Source organism: Salvelinus sp. IW2-2015, linkage group LG3 (genome assembly GCF_002910315.2).
Source record: "Salvelinus sp. IW2-2015 linkage group LG3, ASM291031v2, whole genome shotgun sequence".
NCBI classification, from domain to species: domain Eukaryota; kingdom Metazoa; phylum Chordata; class Actinopteri; order Salmoniformes; family Salmonidae; genus Salvelinus; species Salvelinus sp. IW2-2015.
This window is the reverse complement of record NC_036840.1, coordinates 7,628,184-7,646,970: the sequence shown is the minus strand read 5'-3', so window position 1 is coordinate 7,646,970 and position 18,787 is coordinate 7,628,184. Positions and strand designations below refer to the sequence as shown.

Genomic DNA, 18,787 nt, shown 5'->3' with positions numbered 1-18,787 from the left:
TTTCCTTGCCTCTAAGTAGTGATGGCTACCGTGACGATGGTGCTAAGTCTGGTTAGTGCATGTTGTTGAGTTCACTGTGTGAACGTCTGTGTTTGTAGCATGATCGCTGGTTTTCAGCTGTGTGTTGGTAGCTAGCTGTTGTGTGTCAGTGTTGTGGTAAAGTGGTGTTTATTCGTTTTAATTGTATAGTGTTCTGGTTGTGGTGTCAACAATAGGTACCAAATGAAGATAACTCTGGTAGTGTTGTGATGTAGCTTGTGTGTGGTTTGTTCAGTCGTTGTGTGTGTGCCAATAACAGAACATCGATTACAAAGACACTGCATTCTACGCGCACATGACAATCAACACCGGGGGATTGGCAGTCCTCACGCTCGCTCTGTTACAATACACAAGAAAACAGAGCAGCAGTCACAGAACCAACTGTTCACTCACCTGTGTGGTGGTAGCTCTGTAAGGACACTCTCCAAGCTGGACGATACGCAAGGCAGTAGCGTGTGCAACACGTTACAAGAAGGGATATAAGCACACACAAAATAGTTACACGGCGATCACCGGGAATGACGTGTGTGTTACGTAAGGTGGTCATCTTTTTATCTACACTCAACTTTGAACAGGGTCAGGTTCTGAGATAATGTTGAAGCTCTGGTTGATTCCAGCCCATAGTGTTTTGTTGCAACTCGTTTTGTTTACCCAACAAATAAACGGACCATACTTTTTGTGCCCCAAAACGTAATACCGCTGAAGGACATCCAAGCCTAGGCCAATTTAGACCCCAAACAATGGTTCAAACCTTGTGTTCAATTTCCACCGTTTACAACTGTTCACCACTCTGTTTACACTGTCACCACTCTGTTACACTGTTCACCACTCTGTTAACAACTGTTACACACTGTTACATACTGTTCACCACTACTGTTACACTGTTCACGACTCTGTTAACACTGTTCACACTCTGTTTCACTGTTCACCGACTTCTGTTACACTGTTCACCAACTCTGTTACACTGTTCAACCACTCTGTTACACCTGTTCACCACTCTGTTACACTGTTCACCACATCCTGTTACATACTGTTCACCCACTCTGTTACACTTTTTCACCACCCTGCTACACTGTTTACACTCTGTTACACTGTCCACAACTCTGTTACACTGTTCACCACTCTGTTACAACTGTTAACCACACTGTTACACTGTTCACCACTCTGTTTACACTGTTCACCACTCTGTTACACTGTTCACCACTCTGTTACACAACTGTTCACAACACTCTGTTCACACTGTTCACCCACTCTGTTACACTGTTTACCACTCTTACACTGTTCACACCCTGTTACACTGTTCACCACTCTGTTACACTGTTCACCACTCTGTTACAACTGTTCACCACTCTGTTACACTGTTCCACTCCTGTTACAACTGTCACCACTCTGTTCAACTGTTACCACACTGTTACAAACTTTCACCACTCTGTTACACTGTTCACCACTCTGTTACACTGTTCACCACTCTGTTACACTGTTCACCACTCTGTTACACTGTTCACACACACTGTTACATGATTTACAACTCTGTTACACTGTTCACCACTCTGTTACACTGTTCACCACTCTACCTGTTCCCACTCTGTTACACTGTTCACCACTCTGTTACATTGTTCACCACTCTGTTACACACTGTTCACACTCTGTTACACTGTTCACCACTCTGTTACATTGTTCACCACTCTGTTACACTGTTCACACACTGTTAACTGTTCACTACATTTACAACTGTTTCACACACTCTGTTACACTGTTCACCACTCTGTTACACTGTTCACCTACTCTGTTACACTGTCACCACTCTGTTACACAACCTGTTCCATCACACTCTGTTACAACTGTTCACCACTCTGTTACACTGTTCACCACTCTGTTAACAACTGTTCACCACTCTGTTACACTGTTCACCACTCTGTTACACTGTTCACCACACCTGTTACACTGTTCACCACTCTGTTACACTGTTCAACACTCTGTTACACTGTTCACCACTTCTGTTACTGTACTACTGGTTCACTCACTACCTGTTACATGATTACACCTGTTACACTGTTCACCTCTGTATCACTGTTCACCACTCTGTTACACTGTTCACCACTTTCTGTTCACACTGTTCACAACACTCTGTTACATTGTTCACCACTCTGTTACACACTGTATCAACCACCTCTGTTACACTGTTCACCACTCTGTTACATGGTTCACCCACTCTGTTACACTGTTCACCACACTGTTACCTGCTTCACTGAACATTTAACACTGTTCACCACATCTGTTACACTTGTTCACACTCTGTTACATTGTTCACCCTCTGTTACACTGTTCACACGTCAGCTCCTGTTTACACCTGTTCACCACTCTGTTACAATGTTCAACTCATCTGTTACACTGTTCATCACTCTGTTACACTGTTACCACACTTCTGTTATCAACCTGTTCACCACTCTGTTACAGACAACACTGTTCACCACTCTGTTACACTGTTCACCACTCTGTTACACACTGTCACCACTCTTGTTACACTGTTCCCACACTGTTCATTGTTCACCCACACTGTTACACTTTCACATCACTCTGTTACATACACTGTTCACCACTCTTACACATGTCACACACACTTTACACTGTTCACCCACACTGTTACACACTGTTACACTCACCACACTGTTTAGCAGACTGTTCACTCATTTACATGTTCACACCTGTTACACAACTGTTCACAGACACTGTTACACATAACTGTTTCACCCCACTCTGTTACACGGTTCGCCACTCTGTTACACGTTCACCACACTTTACACTGTTCACACTTCTGTTACACTGTTTCACTACATGTACACTGCTCACCACACTATTACACTGTTCACTACATTTACACTGTTCACTACAACTGTTCAAATACACTGTTCACCACACTGTTACACTGTTAATTTAAACTGTTCACTCCACTGTTACAACACTGTTCACACACTCTGTTACACTACTTGTCATCACCACTCTGTTACACTGTTCACCACTCTGTTACCACTCTGTTACACGTCACTCTGTTACATTGTTCACAACACTCCTGTTACACATACACTGTTCACCACTGTGTTACACTGTTTCACCACTCTGTTACACTGTTTCACACTCTGTTACATTGTTCACTCACTCTGTTACACTGTCACCACTACTGTTACACCTGTTTCACCAGCACTGTTACACAATGTTCACTCACTCCTGTTACACTTTTCACCACACTGTTACACTGTTCACCACTCTGTTCACTGTTCACCACATCTGTTACACTGTTCACCACTCTGTTACATCTGTTCACCGACTCTGTTAACACTGTTCACCACTCTGTTACACTGTTCACCATCTCTTTACCTGTTCACCACTCTGTTAGCACACTGTTCACCACTTTCCTGTTCAACTGGTTCACCACTCTGTACAACTGTTCACCACACTGTTACACTGTTCACCACTCTGTTCAACTGTTCACACACTGTTACACTGTTAACACACACTAACACTGTAACACTGTTAACCACACTGTAACACTGTTCACTACATTAACACTGTATTGAGGGAGAGATTAGAGATGTACCGTTCGACAGAGGTTGATAACCGTACACGACTCCTTCCCATCTCCTGTGTAGCCGTGGCTGCACACACACGACGTCTGGATGGGAAACATGAAATAAGTCAGTTCACTGTTTTACAACAGATTGATGGACACCGAACACACACGACGGACCGACCAACCACCAACTTACTTTGTTAGGTCCGGTGTGAATACAGCCTGCATTCACATGGCAGCCTCCTTTACCGTCCAGGCAGGGGTTGATCTCTGAGGGAAAATAACACAATGTTTCATTGTTTGGTTCTAAATTGGCAGCTTTCTCAGCGGTAGCCCAGCCGTAGGTAACAAAACAAACACAGCTGAAATCAACATTATCTCAGAACCTGACCTGTCAAAGTGTGTAGATAAAAGATGCACACTTACGTACACACACCATCCCATCGCGTGGTTATCCCGTGTTGCACACGCACTGCCTGCGTCCAGGGAGAGTCCTCTTACACACAGCGTGAGGACTGCATCCCCCGTTATTGTCTTTGCAGGCGTCTTTCGCTGCACACACACACACACACACACACACACACACACCACACACACAACACACACACACACACACACACACACACACACACACACACACACCACCACACACACACACACACACCCACACAACACACACACACACACACACACACACAGACAGACACAGACACAGACACAGACACAGACACAGACACACAACACACACACACACACACACACACACACACACACACACACACACACACACACACACAACAACACAAGATTTGTTAAACCTAGTTTCCTGTGTGGTAGTCATGTATAGTATAATAGCAGTTCAGGTAGCAGTATAATAGTGCATGCTGGAAAGTGACAGGAAGAATACCTTTGCAGTCGACGCCGTTACCCTGAAACCCTGCCAGACATTCACAGCGACCTGCTACACATCTGTGAGAGAGATACAAAAGAGGAGAAGAGATGGAACCACAGTTTGCAGCTAAGAGATATAAGAACCGTTTCTCGGGCTTTGCTGTGCTGAAACGGTTTGATTTCAACATAGTCACATCATAGAGTGGTGGGAAGCTGAAGTCAYCGTGAGTTCACTCACATTGCACTGGTGTGGCACGTCCTGTCCCCACAGTTCTCTTCTCTAGTGAACTCTGAAACACAGCATACAGGAATGACGTGTTACAGTATTATGAGATGATCCTATAACATTGATATGATTCATGTGAGTTAAAATGCCCATGTGACTTCTACTTGTAATACATGTGTGTTTTTTTGGCATGTCTTTCTGTCAGTTAGGGGTGGGACTATAGTCCCTTGGTAGGACAGTCCTGTGCGGGGGCATTTGCATCCCTTGCCTTTGCGACCATGAAAAARACATCATACATGTTTTTGTTGATGTTGAACTGTTTGTTTGTCAATGATAAAACAAAATGCAAGTCCTCTGTACTGCAAAAKTGTATTTGTATGTATTCTTTAAAGTACTTAGGGTATGCAAATTGTCTTGCACAGATGAAGGATATCAAGGATCTGGAAGGATTCTGTATGGAGGAATGGTCTAAGATCCCTCTCAATGTGTTCAGACAAAAATGTCTCATAAAACATTTTACAAAAAGGCTCAGTGCCGTTATCCTCGCAAGGTGAGGTATTTAAAGTTATTGAAAACAGGAGCGTCATTCATTTTTACCCCTACATTTTTGAGAAACAATTAACATTACTTGTMAAACKAAATCTCTTTTAACCAAAAAAGTGTTAACCAAATCAAAATATATTTTATATTTMAGATTCTTCAAAGAGCCACCTTTTGCCTTGATGATAGCTTTGCACTCTTGGCATTCTCTCAACCAGCTTCATGAGGTAGTCCCCTGAAATGTATTTCAATTAACAGGTGTGCCTTGTTAAAAGTTAATTTGTGGAATTTCTTTCCTTCTTAATGCATTTGAGCCAATCAGTTGTGTTGTGACATGGTAGGGGTGGTATACAGAAGATAGCCCTATTTGGTAAGAGACCAAGTCCATGTTATGTCAAGAACAGCTCAAATAAGCAAAGAGAAACGACACTCCATCATTACTTTAAGACATGAAGGTCAGTCAATATGGTACATTTCAAGAACTTTGAAAGTTTCTTCAAGTGCAGTCTCAAAATCCATCAAGCAATATGATGAAACTGGCTCTCATGAGGACCGCCACAGGAAAGGAAGAGTTACCTTTGCTGCAGAGAGCATAAGTTAATTAGAGTTCACAACTGCACCTCAGATTGCAGCCCAAATAAATGCACAGAGTTCAAGTAACAGACACATCTCAACATCAAGTGTTCAGAGGAGACTGCGTGAATCAGGCCTTCATGGTTGAATTGCTGCAAGGAAACCACTACTGAACGACACCAATAAGAAGAAGAGACTTGCTTGGGCCAAGAAACTCGAGCAATGGAAATTAGACCAGTGGAAATCTGTCCTTTGCTCAGATGAGACCAAATGTTTGATTTTTGGTTCCAACCGCCGTGTCTTTGTGAGACGCAGAGTAGGTGAACGGATGATCTCCGCATGTGTGGTTCCCACCGTGAAGCATGGAGGAGGTGGTGTGCTGGTGCTTTGCTGGTGACATGGTCAGTGATTTATTTAGAATTCAAGGTACACCAGCATGGCTACCACAGCATTCTGTAGCGATACGCCATCCAATTACTGGGACTATCAGTTGTTTTTCAACAAGACAATGACCCAAAACCTCCAGGCTGTGTAAGTGCTATTTGACCAAGAAGGAGAGTGATGGAGTGCTGCATCAGATGACCTGGCCTCCACAATRACCRYACCTCAACCCAATTGAGATGGTTTGGGATGAGTTGGACAGCAGCATGAAGGAAAAGCAGCCAACATGTGCTCAGCATATTCTTTTATTTTTCATTTAACCTTTATTTAACTAGTCATAAGAACGAATTCGTATTTATATGTGGGAACTCCAAGCATTACAGGTGACTACCTKATGAAGCTGGTTGAGAGAATGCCAAGAGTGTYKAAAGCTGTCATCAAGGCAAAGGATGGGTACTTTGAAMAATCTCAAATAAATATATTTAGTGTGCTATTTCATAGTTTTGATGTCTTCACTATTATTCTACAAAGTAGAACAAGTAAAAATAAAGAAAAACCCTTGAATGAGGAGGTGTGTCCACACAATTGACTGGTATTGTATAAATACATAACATTTTATTTTAATTCTCACGAAATGCCACCACAACTCAAGAATGAKCCTCGTGCGCTGTGGCCCACTTATCAGCCAATGACCCTGTCATACATACTGGAAAGATTAAACTCGCACAACTTAAAGTGCTACCAGATACAAGGAGCTAAAATTATACTAATTCAAAATAAGAACAACGCCAGCACATATACTTTCATACAGTACATACTCTCATCACAGGTGACCCCTCTCCAATACGCGTCACACTCGCATGTCCCATCTCCATGGATACTTTCGTTGCACCGGCCGTTCTTACACCTACAGTCTGCAGAGAGGGGGGGAGGGGTGTGAGAGCGAGAGAGAGAAAAATGCTGATGATAGTAGCATATATAGTGATTGTGTTTCTGTTTTGCAAAAGCATCCCAATGTCGAATTGCCGGATTTTATATTGTAGTGGCAAGTTGATCGTGGATATATCTTGCGACAGTACCTTGYTCACAGTGGACGCTATTTTACTACACTCTTAGAAAAAAGGGTTCCAAAAGGGTTATTTGGCTGTCCCCTGTCGTAGCGGAATCAGAATTAGTTAGGTAACATAGATAAATAAGATGTTTTATTTACTTTCATAATATGCAGAATATCAGAAAGGGAGAAGGGCTCCACTATGTCTCTACGCTAGTCACTCCCTTCTTTTCCCATTGGGGGGAGGAGTATGGCAGTGTCTGGAATCATTGTATTACCCCTCTGATGTGTTGATGAATCTTGAGATAGTATATGACCTAGAGGTTCACTCCCCTTAGTGAGCTTCTCCAGGGTGGGGAGAAGAGGGGGTGTATTTGAGATGGGTGTATCTAGAATTGACAATTGATATATGCCATTGGATGAGGTAATATTTTGGTCCTAAGTGGTACCAAGAACGAGATTAGAATCTCGTCTAAAGAGACCAAACTGAACGATAATTTATAGCTAATGCTATCTGGCTATGGGATACTCCTCTTTTAAGTAAAAGGCCTAAGATCTGTGGTTCGTCATGTGAGTTGAGAGGGGTGTATCTTGGCTATAAAAGACACTAAGAATTGTTTTGTAAGGACTGTCAGAGAATTCATTTATAGACACTGAATTGATCTGAGAGTCAAAGGGCTATGGTGAAGCTCATATAATTAAAGATGMACTTTAAAATATAACTCTGACTTGTGTGTGGTTTGCGCTCTCATAATTTAGTAATACAGGAAATTACCACGACACCCCATAGGAGAACCCTATGGYGACAGCCGAATAACCCTTTTGGGTTCCATGTGGAACCCTCTGTGGAAAGGGTTTTACATGAAACCCAAAAGGTTTCCACCCAACAGATTTCCAACCAAAAAGGGTTCTTCAAAAGGTTCTCCTATGGGGACAGCCGAAGGACCCTTTTAGTTCTAGATAGCATCTTTTTTTCTAAGGGCTTACAATACATTACTACAGTACCTTGGTCACAGTGGATGCCGTATTTGCCCTCCTGGCACGCTTCACAAGCAGTCCCGTTGAAGTTCTTGTTACACTGGCAAACCCCTGTACCGTTGGTCATGTCCTGGCACATCCCGTTCCCATAGCAAGGCTGGCCTTTGGGCCCTGGACARGGCTCACAGTGCTCCCCGTAGAACCCGCCACAGCACCTCCGCACCTACAGGAGGAGCTAGAGTCAATCACCGGGACACGCACTTCTACTCTCACTTCCAAATGGCGTAAAGGTWGAGTATGATTGCATGTCAATTCCCTCACTCAGGTAGAGCTTCTCTAGACCCTTGTTGATTCCTCTTCTTGGATTTAAAGCATTGAATATGTGTAAGAAATACGCAAACACATTGCTAACAAATWATTTTAACAGTGCTTTTGTTTCTACACCAGTGACCCATTCTACCAAGGATGCATGCCAAATTCCACCCTATTCCCTATGGGCCCTGGTCAAAAATAGTGCACTATATAGGGTATAGGGTGGGACACAGTCCGAAGTGTGGTCGTATTCCAGTGATTCCAACACAGTGCTAGTGGTGCTACTGGTGTCTTACGTACAATGGTAGTGTTCTTGCAGATGGTCCTGCAGCCGATGCTGAGCAGCTGTGCCCCCTGGTAGACCCGACTGAACATACACTTTTTCCTGACCAATACCTGTAGGGAAAACAGCCATAACACAGAGAGTAATTCATGAAACATGACAGCCATTTTGGATCCACTACACAGTAGCTGGATATACTTGAAAGGTATCATACCACTGGGGTAGATCCAGTTGGACAGGAGTTGAGTTGTGGGTTGAAGCAATCTTGACAGAATCCCTTCAGACAAAATATAAATAAATTATTATCTGAGAAAATGAATGTCAAATGTTTAAAGAAAAAGGAAGAAAGGGGCTTTACCGGAAATGTCTTGAATTGCTGGATGTCGCAGCGATTTCTGATGATATCTAGTACTGCGGATAGGCCGTGGATCACCCCTTTACCTCCCAGGATGTCTGACACATTTATCTGGGCTTCATTCACAAACAACTACAGAGGAGAGAGAGAAGAGAAGAGGAAAAAAAGGAGCACCACATTTTGAGAGGACTCAAACAGTAGTAGACTATAGCCAATATGGCTGARATAACATTAGTAGAACACTAACAGAATTCCCAGAGCATCCCATAATAGTAATACCTTGTCATCCCTGGGTAAGATGCCTAGCTGGTAGGAGAACCCCAGCATGGTCTCCTTGTAGGCTCCGCCCTGCAGGTCTACCTTCATTAACATATCAGACAGCACTACGTGGTACCGCGTCGTATTCAGGTCCTGACAACAACCAAAACGCACACAGTACTACAGTTCATACATTATATAAGCACGCACACTCGCATCCACACACACACACAATGTGTAACAACATTTAAAAAATCGTCTGAGGTACCATGGTGTCTGAAGCGGTATTCTTGAGGTACTCGAGGACAGCGCCGTCTGTTGGAGCGAACACAGTGTAGGCCGAGGCCTGCTCTATCTCTCCTGTCAGGTTGTGATGCTGAGAGGGAGCCGACAGAGACAGACARTTTCCTCAGACATGGCTGCATATGGAATCACACATATTTTTATGGAGAACTTTAGTAAGACATTGGGATTGTTCATCCGAGTGCTCTGTTCAAAAATAGAGTTTGGGTGCTGTACGAGAGTGTGGATGAATAGAATAGCAGCCTTATAATGTACATACGACAAGGTAACTCCTGAACAGGGAGAACTCTGGCCTCCGTGCAAGCAGCTCCAGCAGCCCCTCACTGAGGCTCCTCTCTGGAACCAACACTGTGTCAATAATGTGGATCAGTCCATTGGTTGAAGCCACATTCGCGGTTGTTATGGTGGCTCCTCCAATCACTGTGGACTGACAGACAATACAGGGTTAGCTTCAGGTCATGTGTTACAGTATCACAGTTCCTGTTCACTTCAACCTTAGGATAAAACCTGCCTCTAAACTCACCTCATTGGTAATAGTAACAGGAAGAGCCTTCTTCAGAACGGAAGTGAGCTGCAAGTTGGAGGATGCATCGCGGAGGTCATCTAGTGAGTAGACACCTTGGATCATGTGATTTCTATCAGGGGATAATCAGAAATAAGGATTATCACAATGGAAGAATCTCAATGCCTATAGCAAAACGTTTTTAAAAGTTGTCCAAGGGAAAATAAAAGAGACGGTTCTTATTGGACAAGTCCAGGTAGTCTCTTCCTGTTTTAGAACACATCATTTCGTTTGGTGCCTAATAAATATGACCCAGGTCTTACTTGATGATACTGGGTAGGTTCCCCTGGGTTGTCCAGAAGTCCTTGTCCTCTTTGTTCATCTTGTCTGTAGCTGCTGTGGACGGCACCAGCAGAGTTACGTTCTGACTGTTCATGAGTGGCAGCTGGGAAATTCCTATGTCCTGGGAGAGGGGAGGAGACGAAAGAAAATACTAAATGTCTTGCCGACCTAAAACCATACGACCAGCCTCTTACAGGCATACTAGCAGGCTAGCAGAAGGTCATGGTGAGTTGTGAATATGACCTTATGCAGATTGTAGCATGATGTACTACAATACCCATAATCCTCTGTAACCATATCCGGTTGTATCTTACTAAACATTCCTGAAGCTTACACTATGCACTCTTAGATAAAAGGGTTCCAAAAGGGTTTTCGCCTGTCCCCATAGGAGAACCCGTTTTGGTTCCATGTGGAACCCTCTCCATGTAGAAAAGGTTCTACATTGAACCAAAAAGAGTTCTACCTGGAACCAAAAAGGGTTCTTCAAAGGGTTCTCCTATGGGGACAGCTGAATAACTCTTTAAGGTTCTAGATAGTGTGGTGTGACGTCTCATTATTGATACAGGATGTCAGAAGTGAAAATAAGTTGTTTCTTATTCAGACAATAAAGAATCTGAACAACAGCATAAACAACAGGGAAAACTCAAAACCCCCCTGCTGTAAATGACAATGGTCAAACTCACAGTCACCCATTTGGCGAACCCAGCGACATCAGGAAGGGCCATCAACTCCTACAGAGACACAGTGGAGGTCAGGTTTGTTATTCAGATCACTGTAGGTATGTCAGTCCCCCAATCCACAAACATATGTAGCTACCTGTCTTGGCAATAAGGTAGGAAGTGCTCACCTGTCCCACGTTGCCGTAGCACACCTCTCCGTCACCTGTGTATCCATCCTCACACACACACTTCCATGCACCGGACACGTAGAGACAGCTTGCCTGTAGGAGAGAAAGTAGATCAAAGTTCACGAGGTCAAAGACCTTCATCACAGWCAATCAGTATTATGGTCGGTGATTCTATTGGTTCAATATCGTGTTGGCCAATGAGAAGTAGCGGGCACCCACCAGATAATGACAGCCGCCATTTTGTGCCACGCACGGATTGTTCGCCTCGCACTCCCTCCCATTGCCACGGAAACCACTCTTGCACGCACAGCCGCTCTGCATTTGGAAATTGGAACATGCATAGAATCAACTGGAGAATTTGGGCTTTATTGAATGGATGGTTAAGATAGATGGTAGGGGAGAAAATATAGAAACAACATCGCATTGAGTCAATCAAACTGTTTTGGGAGTTTGATGCCCTACCCCTCTCTCTCTCACCTGTCCAGGGCCCACGTAGATGCAGGTGGCATTGGGATGGCAGCCCCCTCTGTCAGGGCCCAGGCAGTCATTGATAGGCTGGCACCCATCCTCATCCATCCTCCATCCTGCCAAACATTGGCATGTGTGTGAGCCTGGCCCTGTCTTTATACACTTGGCCTGTAGGGGGTAGTGGAGAGCACAGTCAGAACAGCTCAGTACAGCAAGCAGACTACCATGCTTAGGTGAAAAAAAGTTACATTGGAAAAGGTACTGAAAGACGTTGATGGTGAGATGTATGGTTTTCGTACATTGTTTGTGTGTTTTCTGTGCTTACATTCACATCGCATCCTCCACGGTTCGGAAGGGCACAGGGTTCCGTATACACGCACGTGATCCCATCGCCTTGGAAACCAGGGTTACACACACACCTTCACACACATTAAAAAAAACATGCCTTTTACTTAGAACTAACTTTTGCAGGAGGGACAACCTTGGATACAAAACACTGTGTTGTCATGAGAATTTAGAACATTGAGTGAGAGAAAGGGATTCTATTGTTATACCAACATCCCCAACAAGGCCGCAGTGAAGCCTGCACACTCACTTGACTGCCCCTCCGTTGAAGTTACACTCTGCGTGGGCATGACAGAAGGTCACCTGGGGGCCACAGGCCTGGGTGTGGCGCTCACAGTACTGGCCAGTGTAGCCCGGCTGGCAGGAGTCCACCTTACAACGCCCGTCTGCCTCGGGACGGTTATCACACACACCATGGATACAGTCACAAGCTAGGGACAGAGGGGGAGAGACACATCATCAACATGAGACAGACGTGTCATCATCTGGGGACACTGATGTGTCCCTTTGTCAATATAGAATGTCTAAAACGGGGGTGTACTTTTGTCGCAGGCTGGTCCGTATTTGTTGGGGTTGGAGCAGTAGTGACACCGGGAGCCTTTGAAGTCGGTCTCACAGACACACGCCCCGTTTCCCTCGATCCCCTCAGAACACTAAGACACACGGTAGAAAATAAGTATGAATACCTACATGCTGAACATAAACACAAAGAGGAGGCTTACGCCAATCACTGTATAGATTATTTTCTCAGTCAGACTGGTTAAGTGGTTATTAAGGAATACGRTGGTCAGGTGGGGTGTCTCACCTGTCCGTGACGGGAGCAGGGGGTGTTGAACCCTCCAGGACATGGGGTGCAGTCTGGCCCATAGAAGCCCTTACAGCACAGTGGTGTCTGGGGAGAGGGGGATGTAGAGGTGGGGTTAGGGACCAGGATGGACTTAGAAGGGTGTCCAACTCAAATCAGGGCGGGCCTACAGAGTGTGTGAGGGGTGTTTGAGGTGTGCGAGGTGCGAGGGAGGTGTTGTGTGTGTACATGTTTTCCTACATTATCAGGACCAGAATGTCCTTACAAGTCACCAGAATGTCCTGACAAGGTAGGATTCTTTAATTTGTTAAAATTATATTTTAAGCTTGAAGGTTTAGGGTTTGGGGTTCAGGTTAGGTTTAGAAGTTCGGTTTAGGGTTAAGGTTAGGGTTAGGAGTTAGGGTTAGAAGTTTTGTGTGTATCTGTGTGTGTCTGTACCGTGAGGGTCCTGTTGCATATGGGGGAGCAGCCAAACGTAAGGATGTTGAAACTCAGTATGTTCCGGAACACACAGCCGCGAAGGAAGGTGTTCTACACAAAGGGGGCGACGTCAGCAAAATTAACACAGAGCTGTATACAGTACATGGATGGCTGGATGTGTTTACTCAGAGCCATGGTCTGTGTCCCAAATGGCACTCTTTCACCTTTAAAGTTCACTACTCTTGTCCAGTGCCCATCGGGCTCTGTCAAAAGTAGTGCACTATATAGGGAATAGGATGCCATTTGTGACACAAGCCATGGCTCTGAGTAAACACATACATTGCCTTCAGAAAGTATTCACACCCCTTGACTGTTACAGCCTGAATTTAAAATMGATTAAATTTGGATTTTGTACACAGTGGTGTAAAGTACTTAAGTAAAAATACTTTAAAGTATTACTTAAGTAGTTTATTGGGGTATCTGTACTTTACTATTTATATTGTTGACCGTTTTTACTTTTACTTCACCATAATGTGCTTTTTACTCCATACATTTCCCTGACACCCAAAAGTTACATTTTGAATGCTTAGCAGGACAGGTAAATTGTCAAATTCACACACTTATCAAGAGAACATCGCTGGTCATCCCTACTGTCTCTGGTCTGGCAGACTCACTAAACACAAATGCTTCATTTGTAAATGATGTCTGAGTGTTGGAGTGTGCCCCTGGCTATCTGTAAAAAAAATAAACTGTCTGGTTTGCTTAATATAAGGAATTTGAAATTATTTATACTTTTACTTTTGATATTGAAGTATATTTTAGCAATTACATTTACTTTTGATACTTAAGTATGTATAAAACCAAATACTTTTAGACTTTTACTCAAGTAGTAATTTACTGGGTGACTTTCCTTTTACTTGAGTCACTTTCTATTAAGGTATCTTTACTTTTACTCAAGGATGACAATTGGGAACTTTTTCCCCCACTGGGCCTACACATAATACACCATAATGTCAAAGTGGAATTATGTTTTTAGACCTTTTTAGAAATTAATTAAAAATGAAAAGCTGAAATTTCTTGAGTAAATAAGTATTCAACCCCTTTGTCATGGCAAGCCTAATTAACGTAATGAGTAAACGTGCTTAAAACTTCTTAGGGATAGAGGGCAGTATTTTCACGTCTGGATGAAAAGCGTGCCCAAAGTAAACTGCCTGTTACTCAGGCCCAGAAGCTAGGATATGTATATAATTCGATTTTCATCCGGACGTAGATTTAGATAGAAAACACTCTAAAGTTTCTAAAACTGTTAAAATAATGTCTGTGAGTATAACAGAACTGATTTGGCAGGCGAAACCCCGAGGACAGACCATCCAGGGAGAAAAAAAAATTGAGGTCACTGTGTTTTCCATTAGTTTTCTATGAAAAGCCCTATTTAATAGGAACCTGGTTGCAGTTCCTATGACTTCCACTAGATGTCAACAGTCTTTGAAATTGGTTGATGTTTTTCTTTTGAGATATGAAGAAGTAGGGCTGTTCATTGTAAATGTAATTCAAAGTGGACTCTACTGTTTGATGCGCGTGAACTGGAACGCGCTTCACATTGTTTTTATACGGTATTGATTTATACGGTATATCCCGTCTTAAATTTGATCAATTATTTACGTTTTAGGATACCTTAGGTTGGATTAGGAACGTTGTTTGAAATGTTTGGACCAAGTTTACAGGTAACTTATTAGATACTTTGTAGTCATGTTGGGCGAGTTGGAACCGGTGTATTTCTGAATCAAACACGCCAAATAAACGGACATTTTGAGGATATAAAGAAGGACATTATCGAACAGAAGGACATTATCGAACAAAAGGACTATTTGTGATGTTTCTGGGACATTTTGGAGTGCCAACAGAAGAAGATCTTCAAAGGTAAGGCATTTATTATATCGTTATTTCTGACTTTTGTGTCGCCACCTGCCTGGTTGAAAATGATTTTCATGTGTTTTTATGCGGGGCGCTGTCCTCAGATAATTGCATGGTCTGCTTTCGCCGTAAAGCCTTTTTGAAATCTGACACTGCGGCTGGATTAACAAGAAGTTAAGCTTTATTTTGATGTATTACACTTATATTTTCGTGAATCTTGAATATTGATATTTCTGTAGTTTGAATTTGGCGCTCTGCAATTTCACTGGATGTTGTCAAATCAATCCCGCTAAAGGGATTGGCGCGCGAAGGGATCCATAACAGGTTAACAAGTCGCATAATAAGTTGCATGGACTGAATAATAGTGTTTAACATGATTTTTGAATGACTACCTCATACAATTAAGGTCCCTCAGTGAATTTCAAACAAAGAATAAACCACAAAGACCAGGGAGGTTTTCCAATGCCTCGCAAAGAAGGGCACCTATTGGTAGATGGGTAAAAATAAAAAGGCAGACATTGAATATTCCTTTGAACATGGTGAAGTTATTAATTACACTTTGGATGGTGTATCAATACACCCAGTCATTACAAAGATGCAGGTGTCCTTCCTAACTCAGTTGCCAGAGAGGAAGGAAACTACTCAGGGATTTCACCATGAGGCCAATGGTGACTTTAAAACAGTTATGATTGGGGAAAATCCAACACAACACATCACTGAGTACCACTCTTCATATTTTCAAGGATGGTGGTGGCTGCATCATGTTATGGGTATGCGTGTAATCAGCAAAGACTAGGGAGTTTTATGGGATAATAAGAAACGGAATAGAGCTGAGCAAAGGCAAAATTCTATAGGAAAACCTGGTTCAGTCTGCTTTCCAACATACACTGGGAGACAAATTCAGCAGGACAATAACCTAAAACACAAGGCCAAATATACACTGGAGTTGCTTACCAATATTATATTGAATGTTCCTGAGTGGCCTAGTTACAGTTTTTACAGAGTTTGAATAATTCTTTTAAGAATAATGTTCAAATATTGTACAATCCAGGTGTGCAAAGCTCTTGGAGACTTACTTATAAACACTTACAGCTGCCAAAGGTGAACCTAAAATAAATMTTTWAAATCTTTATTTAACTAGGCAAGTCAGTTAAGAACAAATTKTTATTTACAATGACGGCTTACCCTGGCCAACGCTGGGCCAATTGTGCACCGCCCTATGGGACTCCCAATCAAGGCCAGATGTGATTCGAACCAGGGACTGTAGTGATGCCTCTTGCACTGAGATGCAGTGCCTTAGACCGCTGCGCCACTCAGGAGCCTGAATAGTGACTTACGGGTGTGAATACTGTCATCAAGGCAAAGGGTGGCTACTTTGAAGAATCTCAAATCTCAAATATATTTTTATTTATTTAACACATTTCTGGTTTCTACATGATTCCATATGTGTTATTTCATCGTTTTTTTACAATGTAGAAAATAGTAAAAATAAAGAAAAACCGTTGAATGAGTATGTGTGTCCAAACTTTTGACTGGTACTGTATGTAAATTTCTGTATTTAATTTCCAATACATTTACAAACATTTCTAAAAACATATTTTCCCTTTGTCATGATGGGCTATTGTGTGTAGATGGGTGCGAAAACAAATATTTTTATCCATTTTAAATTCAGGATGTAACACAAGAAAATGTGGAATAAGTCAAAGGGTATGAATACTTTCTGAAGGCACTGTACGAGGTTAAGGAAAGAGCCATGTGAAAGCAACTGAAAGGGATGCTTAGGTCTCTATACAGTATTTGCAAACTATTTGGTGTTGAGTGTGTGTGGGTTCTTACTGTGGATGCTCCGGGTGGGCAGCCGGACTTGGTCACCTTTGAGCAGCTGACACAGTCACCCTGGGTAGTAACATGTCAATGAAGAGAGACACTCAAATGAGGACAAGCAACCAGAACAAACTACCTCACTAAATCTAAATAAAGGATGACTCTAATAATAAGTTATAAAGTTAATAATGAACAAAACCGCTGAAACTAAAACACTTCATGTGAATGCAGGGGACGATCACAAAACCTGGCACTCAAACTCACCTTCAAAAGTTTGTTCTCTGTGATGTCACACCTGTGAGGCAGTACCGGCTCGATGGAGGACGGGATTAGAACTCCGTCCAGCGAATAGAGGCGTCCGTTCTTGGCCTCCACGTCTGCCTCCAGTACAGCCATGCCGTTGACCAGGATTTGACCCTATGGGGTTTTGTCAGAGTCAGACACACACACCTACTGTACACACACGCACACGCACGCACACACACGCACACACACACTATATATACCTCTTCGCTTGTGTTGATGTGTCACATGTACTTACGTTTTCAGTCACATTGAACGAGAGGATCTGATTGGCAATGGTCCTAATCCGCTGGTTGGTCACAGCGTTATAGACCTCCAACTTCAAACAACATGGAAAACAACAACCATATGCAAACACATTCACAGAATATTCAGAGTAGGAGTGCTGATCTAGGATCAGGTCTCCTCTGTCCATGTAATCTAATTCATTATGATATAGACATAACATAACAGGACATAACAGATCCTAGATCAGCACTCATACTCTGAGAAGATGAATGAATACGGACCTTGAAGTCTAAGGGACTCTACATGATCTGGTTTGGTGATTGACATGTAGCCTAACATGCACACTCACATTGAATGAGGGGATCACATGATTCCTTAGTAGCTCCAGTAGTTTAGTGCTTCCCTGAAATCAGACAAAAATAAGCCAAACACACACACATCACAGTCACGGTCTGGAGACATCACATGCATTGCAAAACGATGTGTGTGTTTGTGTCATCAGAGGCATAAGAGTTTGAAAGTGTACATGCGTGTGCGTGTGTATGTGCACATGAGGTCACCCATTCCTTACCTCACTAGAGGTGAGATAGTCCAGCTGTCCCTCCTTCATGGCATCGAAGGCTGTGTTGGTGGGGGCAAAGATGGTGGAGGGCCCAGCCTCCTCCAATACAGAATCAACATTGGCTTTCTGTACAGATGAATCAAACCAAATCAAACTTTATTTAGGTTGAATATTTCATACCAAAAAAACAACAGGTTGATGTTACTTCATATCTGATATACTATACCCACTCTGAATAATACATAGAATATGTTAAATAAAATGTAAATAACATGAAATGAATACAGAAGACAGTACCATCAACAAATCCTTGAACTTGGAAAACTTCCCATAGTCTGATAGAATCTTCATCAGATTCTCCTGGAAAAGATAACATGACAAGTCATGTCAAAGTGGAACTTAGCCTAACTTAACAACCAGTCTTGTTGCTTTCAGTTGGCTCATTCACCCCCCTCCTCTCCCCTGTAAC

The 18,787-nt window shown here is 42.8% G+C and overlaps 1 protein-coding gene across 1 annotated transcript in view; it reads right to left on the bottom strand.

The window, feature by feature from the left end:
• Nucleotides 1-18,787, bottom strand: part of LOC111955984 (stabilin-2) — a 42,649-nt gene that overhangs the window by 13,182 nt on the left and 10,680 nt on the right. The window contains 30 exon segments of the mRNA XM_070436529.1: nucleotides 3,635-3,709; nucleotides 3,804-3,877; nucleotides 4,034-4,159; nucleotides 4,515-4,576; nucleotides 4,737-4,788; nucleotides 7,037-7,132; nucleotides 8,275-8,470; nucleotides 8,860-8,955; nucleotides 9,057-9,119; nucleotides 9,201-9,329; nucleotides 9,477-9,608; nucleotides 9,724-9,831; nucleotides 10,018-10,185; nucleotides 10,282-10,393; nucleotides 10,584-10,723; nucleotides 11,286-11,333; nucleotides 11,450-11,542; nucleotides 11,669-11,764; nucleotides 11,927-12,085; nucleotides 12,243-12,336; nucleotides 12,513-12,693; nucleotides 12,804-12,915; nucleotides 13,068-13,154; nucleotides 13,506-13,598; nucleotides 17,238-17,297; nucleotides 17,490-17,642; nucleotides 17,767-17,847; nucleotides 18,106-18,159; nucleotides 18,328-18,444; nucleotides 18,616-18,678. Coding sequence (XP_070292630.1) covers nucleotides 3,635-3,709; nucleotides 3,804-3,877; nucleotides 4,034-4,159; nucleotides 4,515-4,576; nucleotides 4,737-4,788; nucleotides 7,037-7,132; nucleotides 8,275-8,470; nucleotides 8,860-8,955; nucleotides 9,057-9,119; nucleotides 9,201-9,329; nucleotides 9,477-9,608; nucleotides 9,724-9,831; nucleotides 10,018-10,185; nucleotides 10,282-10,393; nucleotides 10,584-10,723; nucleotides 11,286-11,333; nucleotides 11,450-11,542; nucleotides 11,669-11,764; nucleotides 11,927-12,085; nucleotides 12,243-12,336; nucleotides 12,513-12,693; nucleotides 12,804-12,915; nucleotides 13,068-13,154; nucleotides 13,506-13,598; nucleotides 17,238-17,297; nucleotides 17,490-17,642; nucleotides 17,767-17,847; nucleotides 18,106-18,159; nucleotides 18,328-18,444; nucleotides 18,616-18,678 — 3,120 coding nt within the window.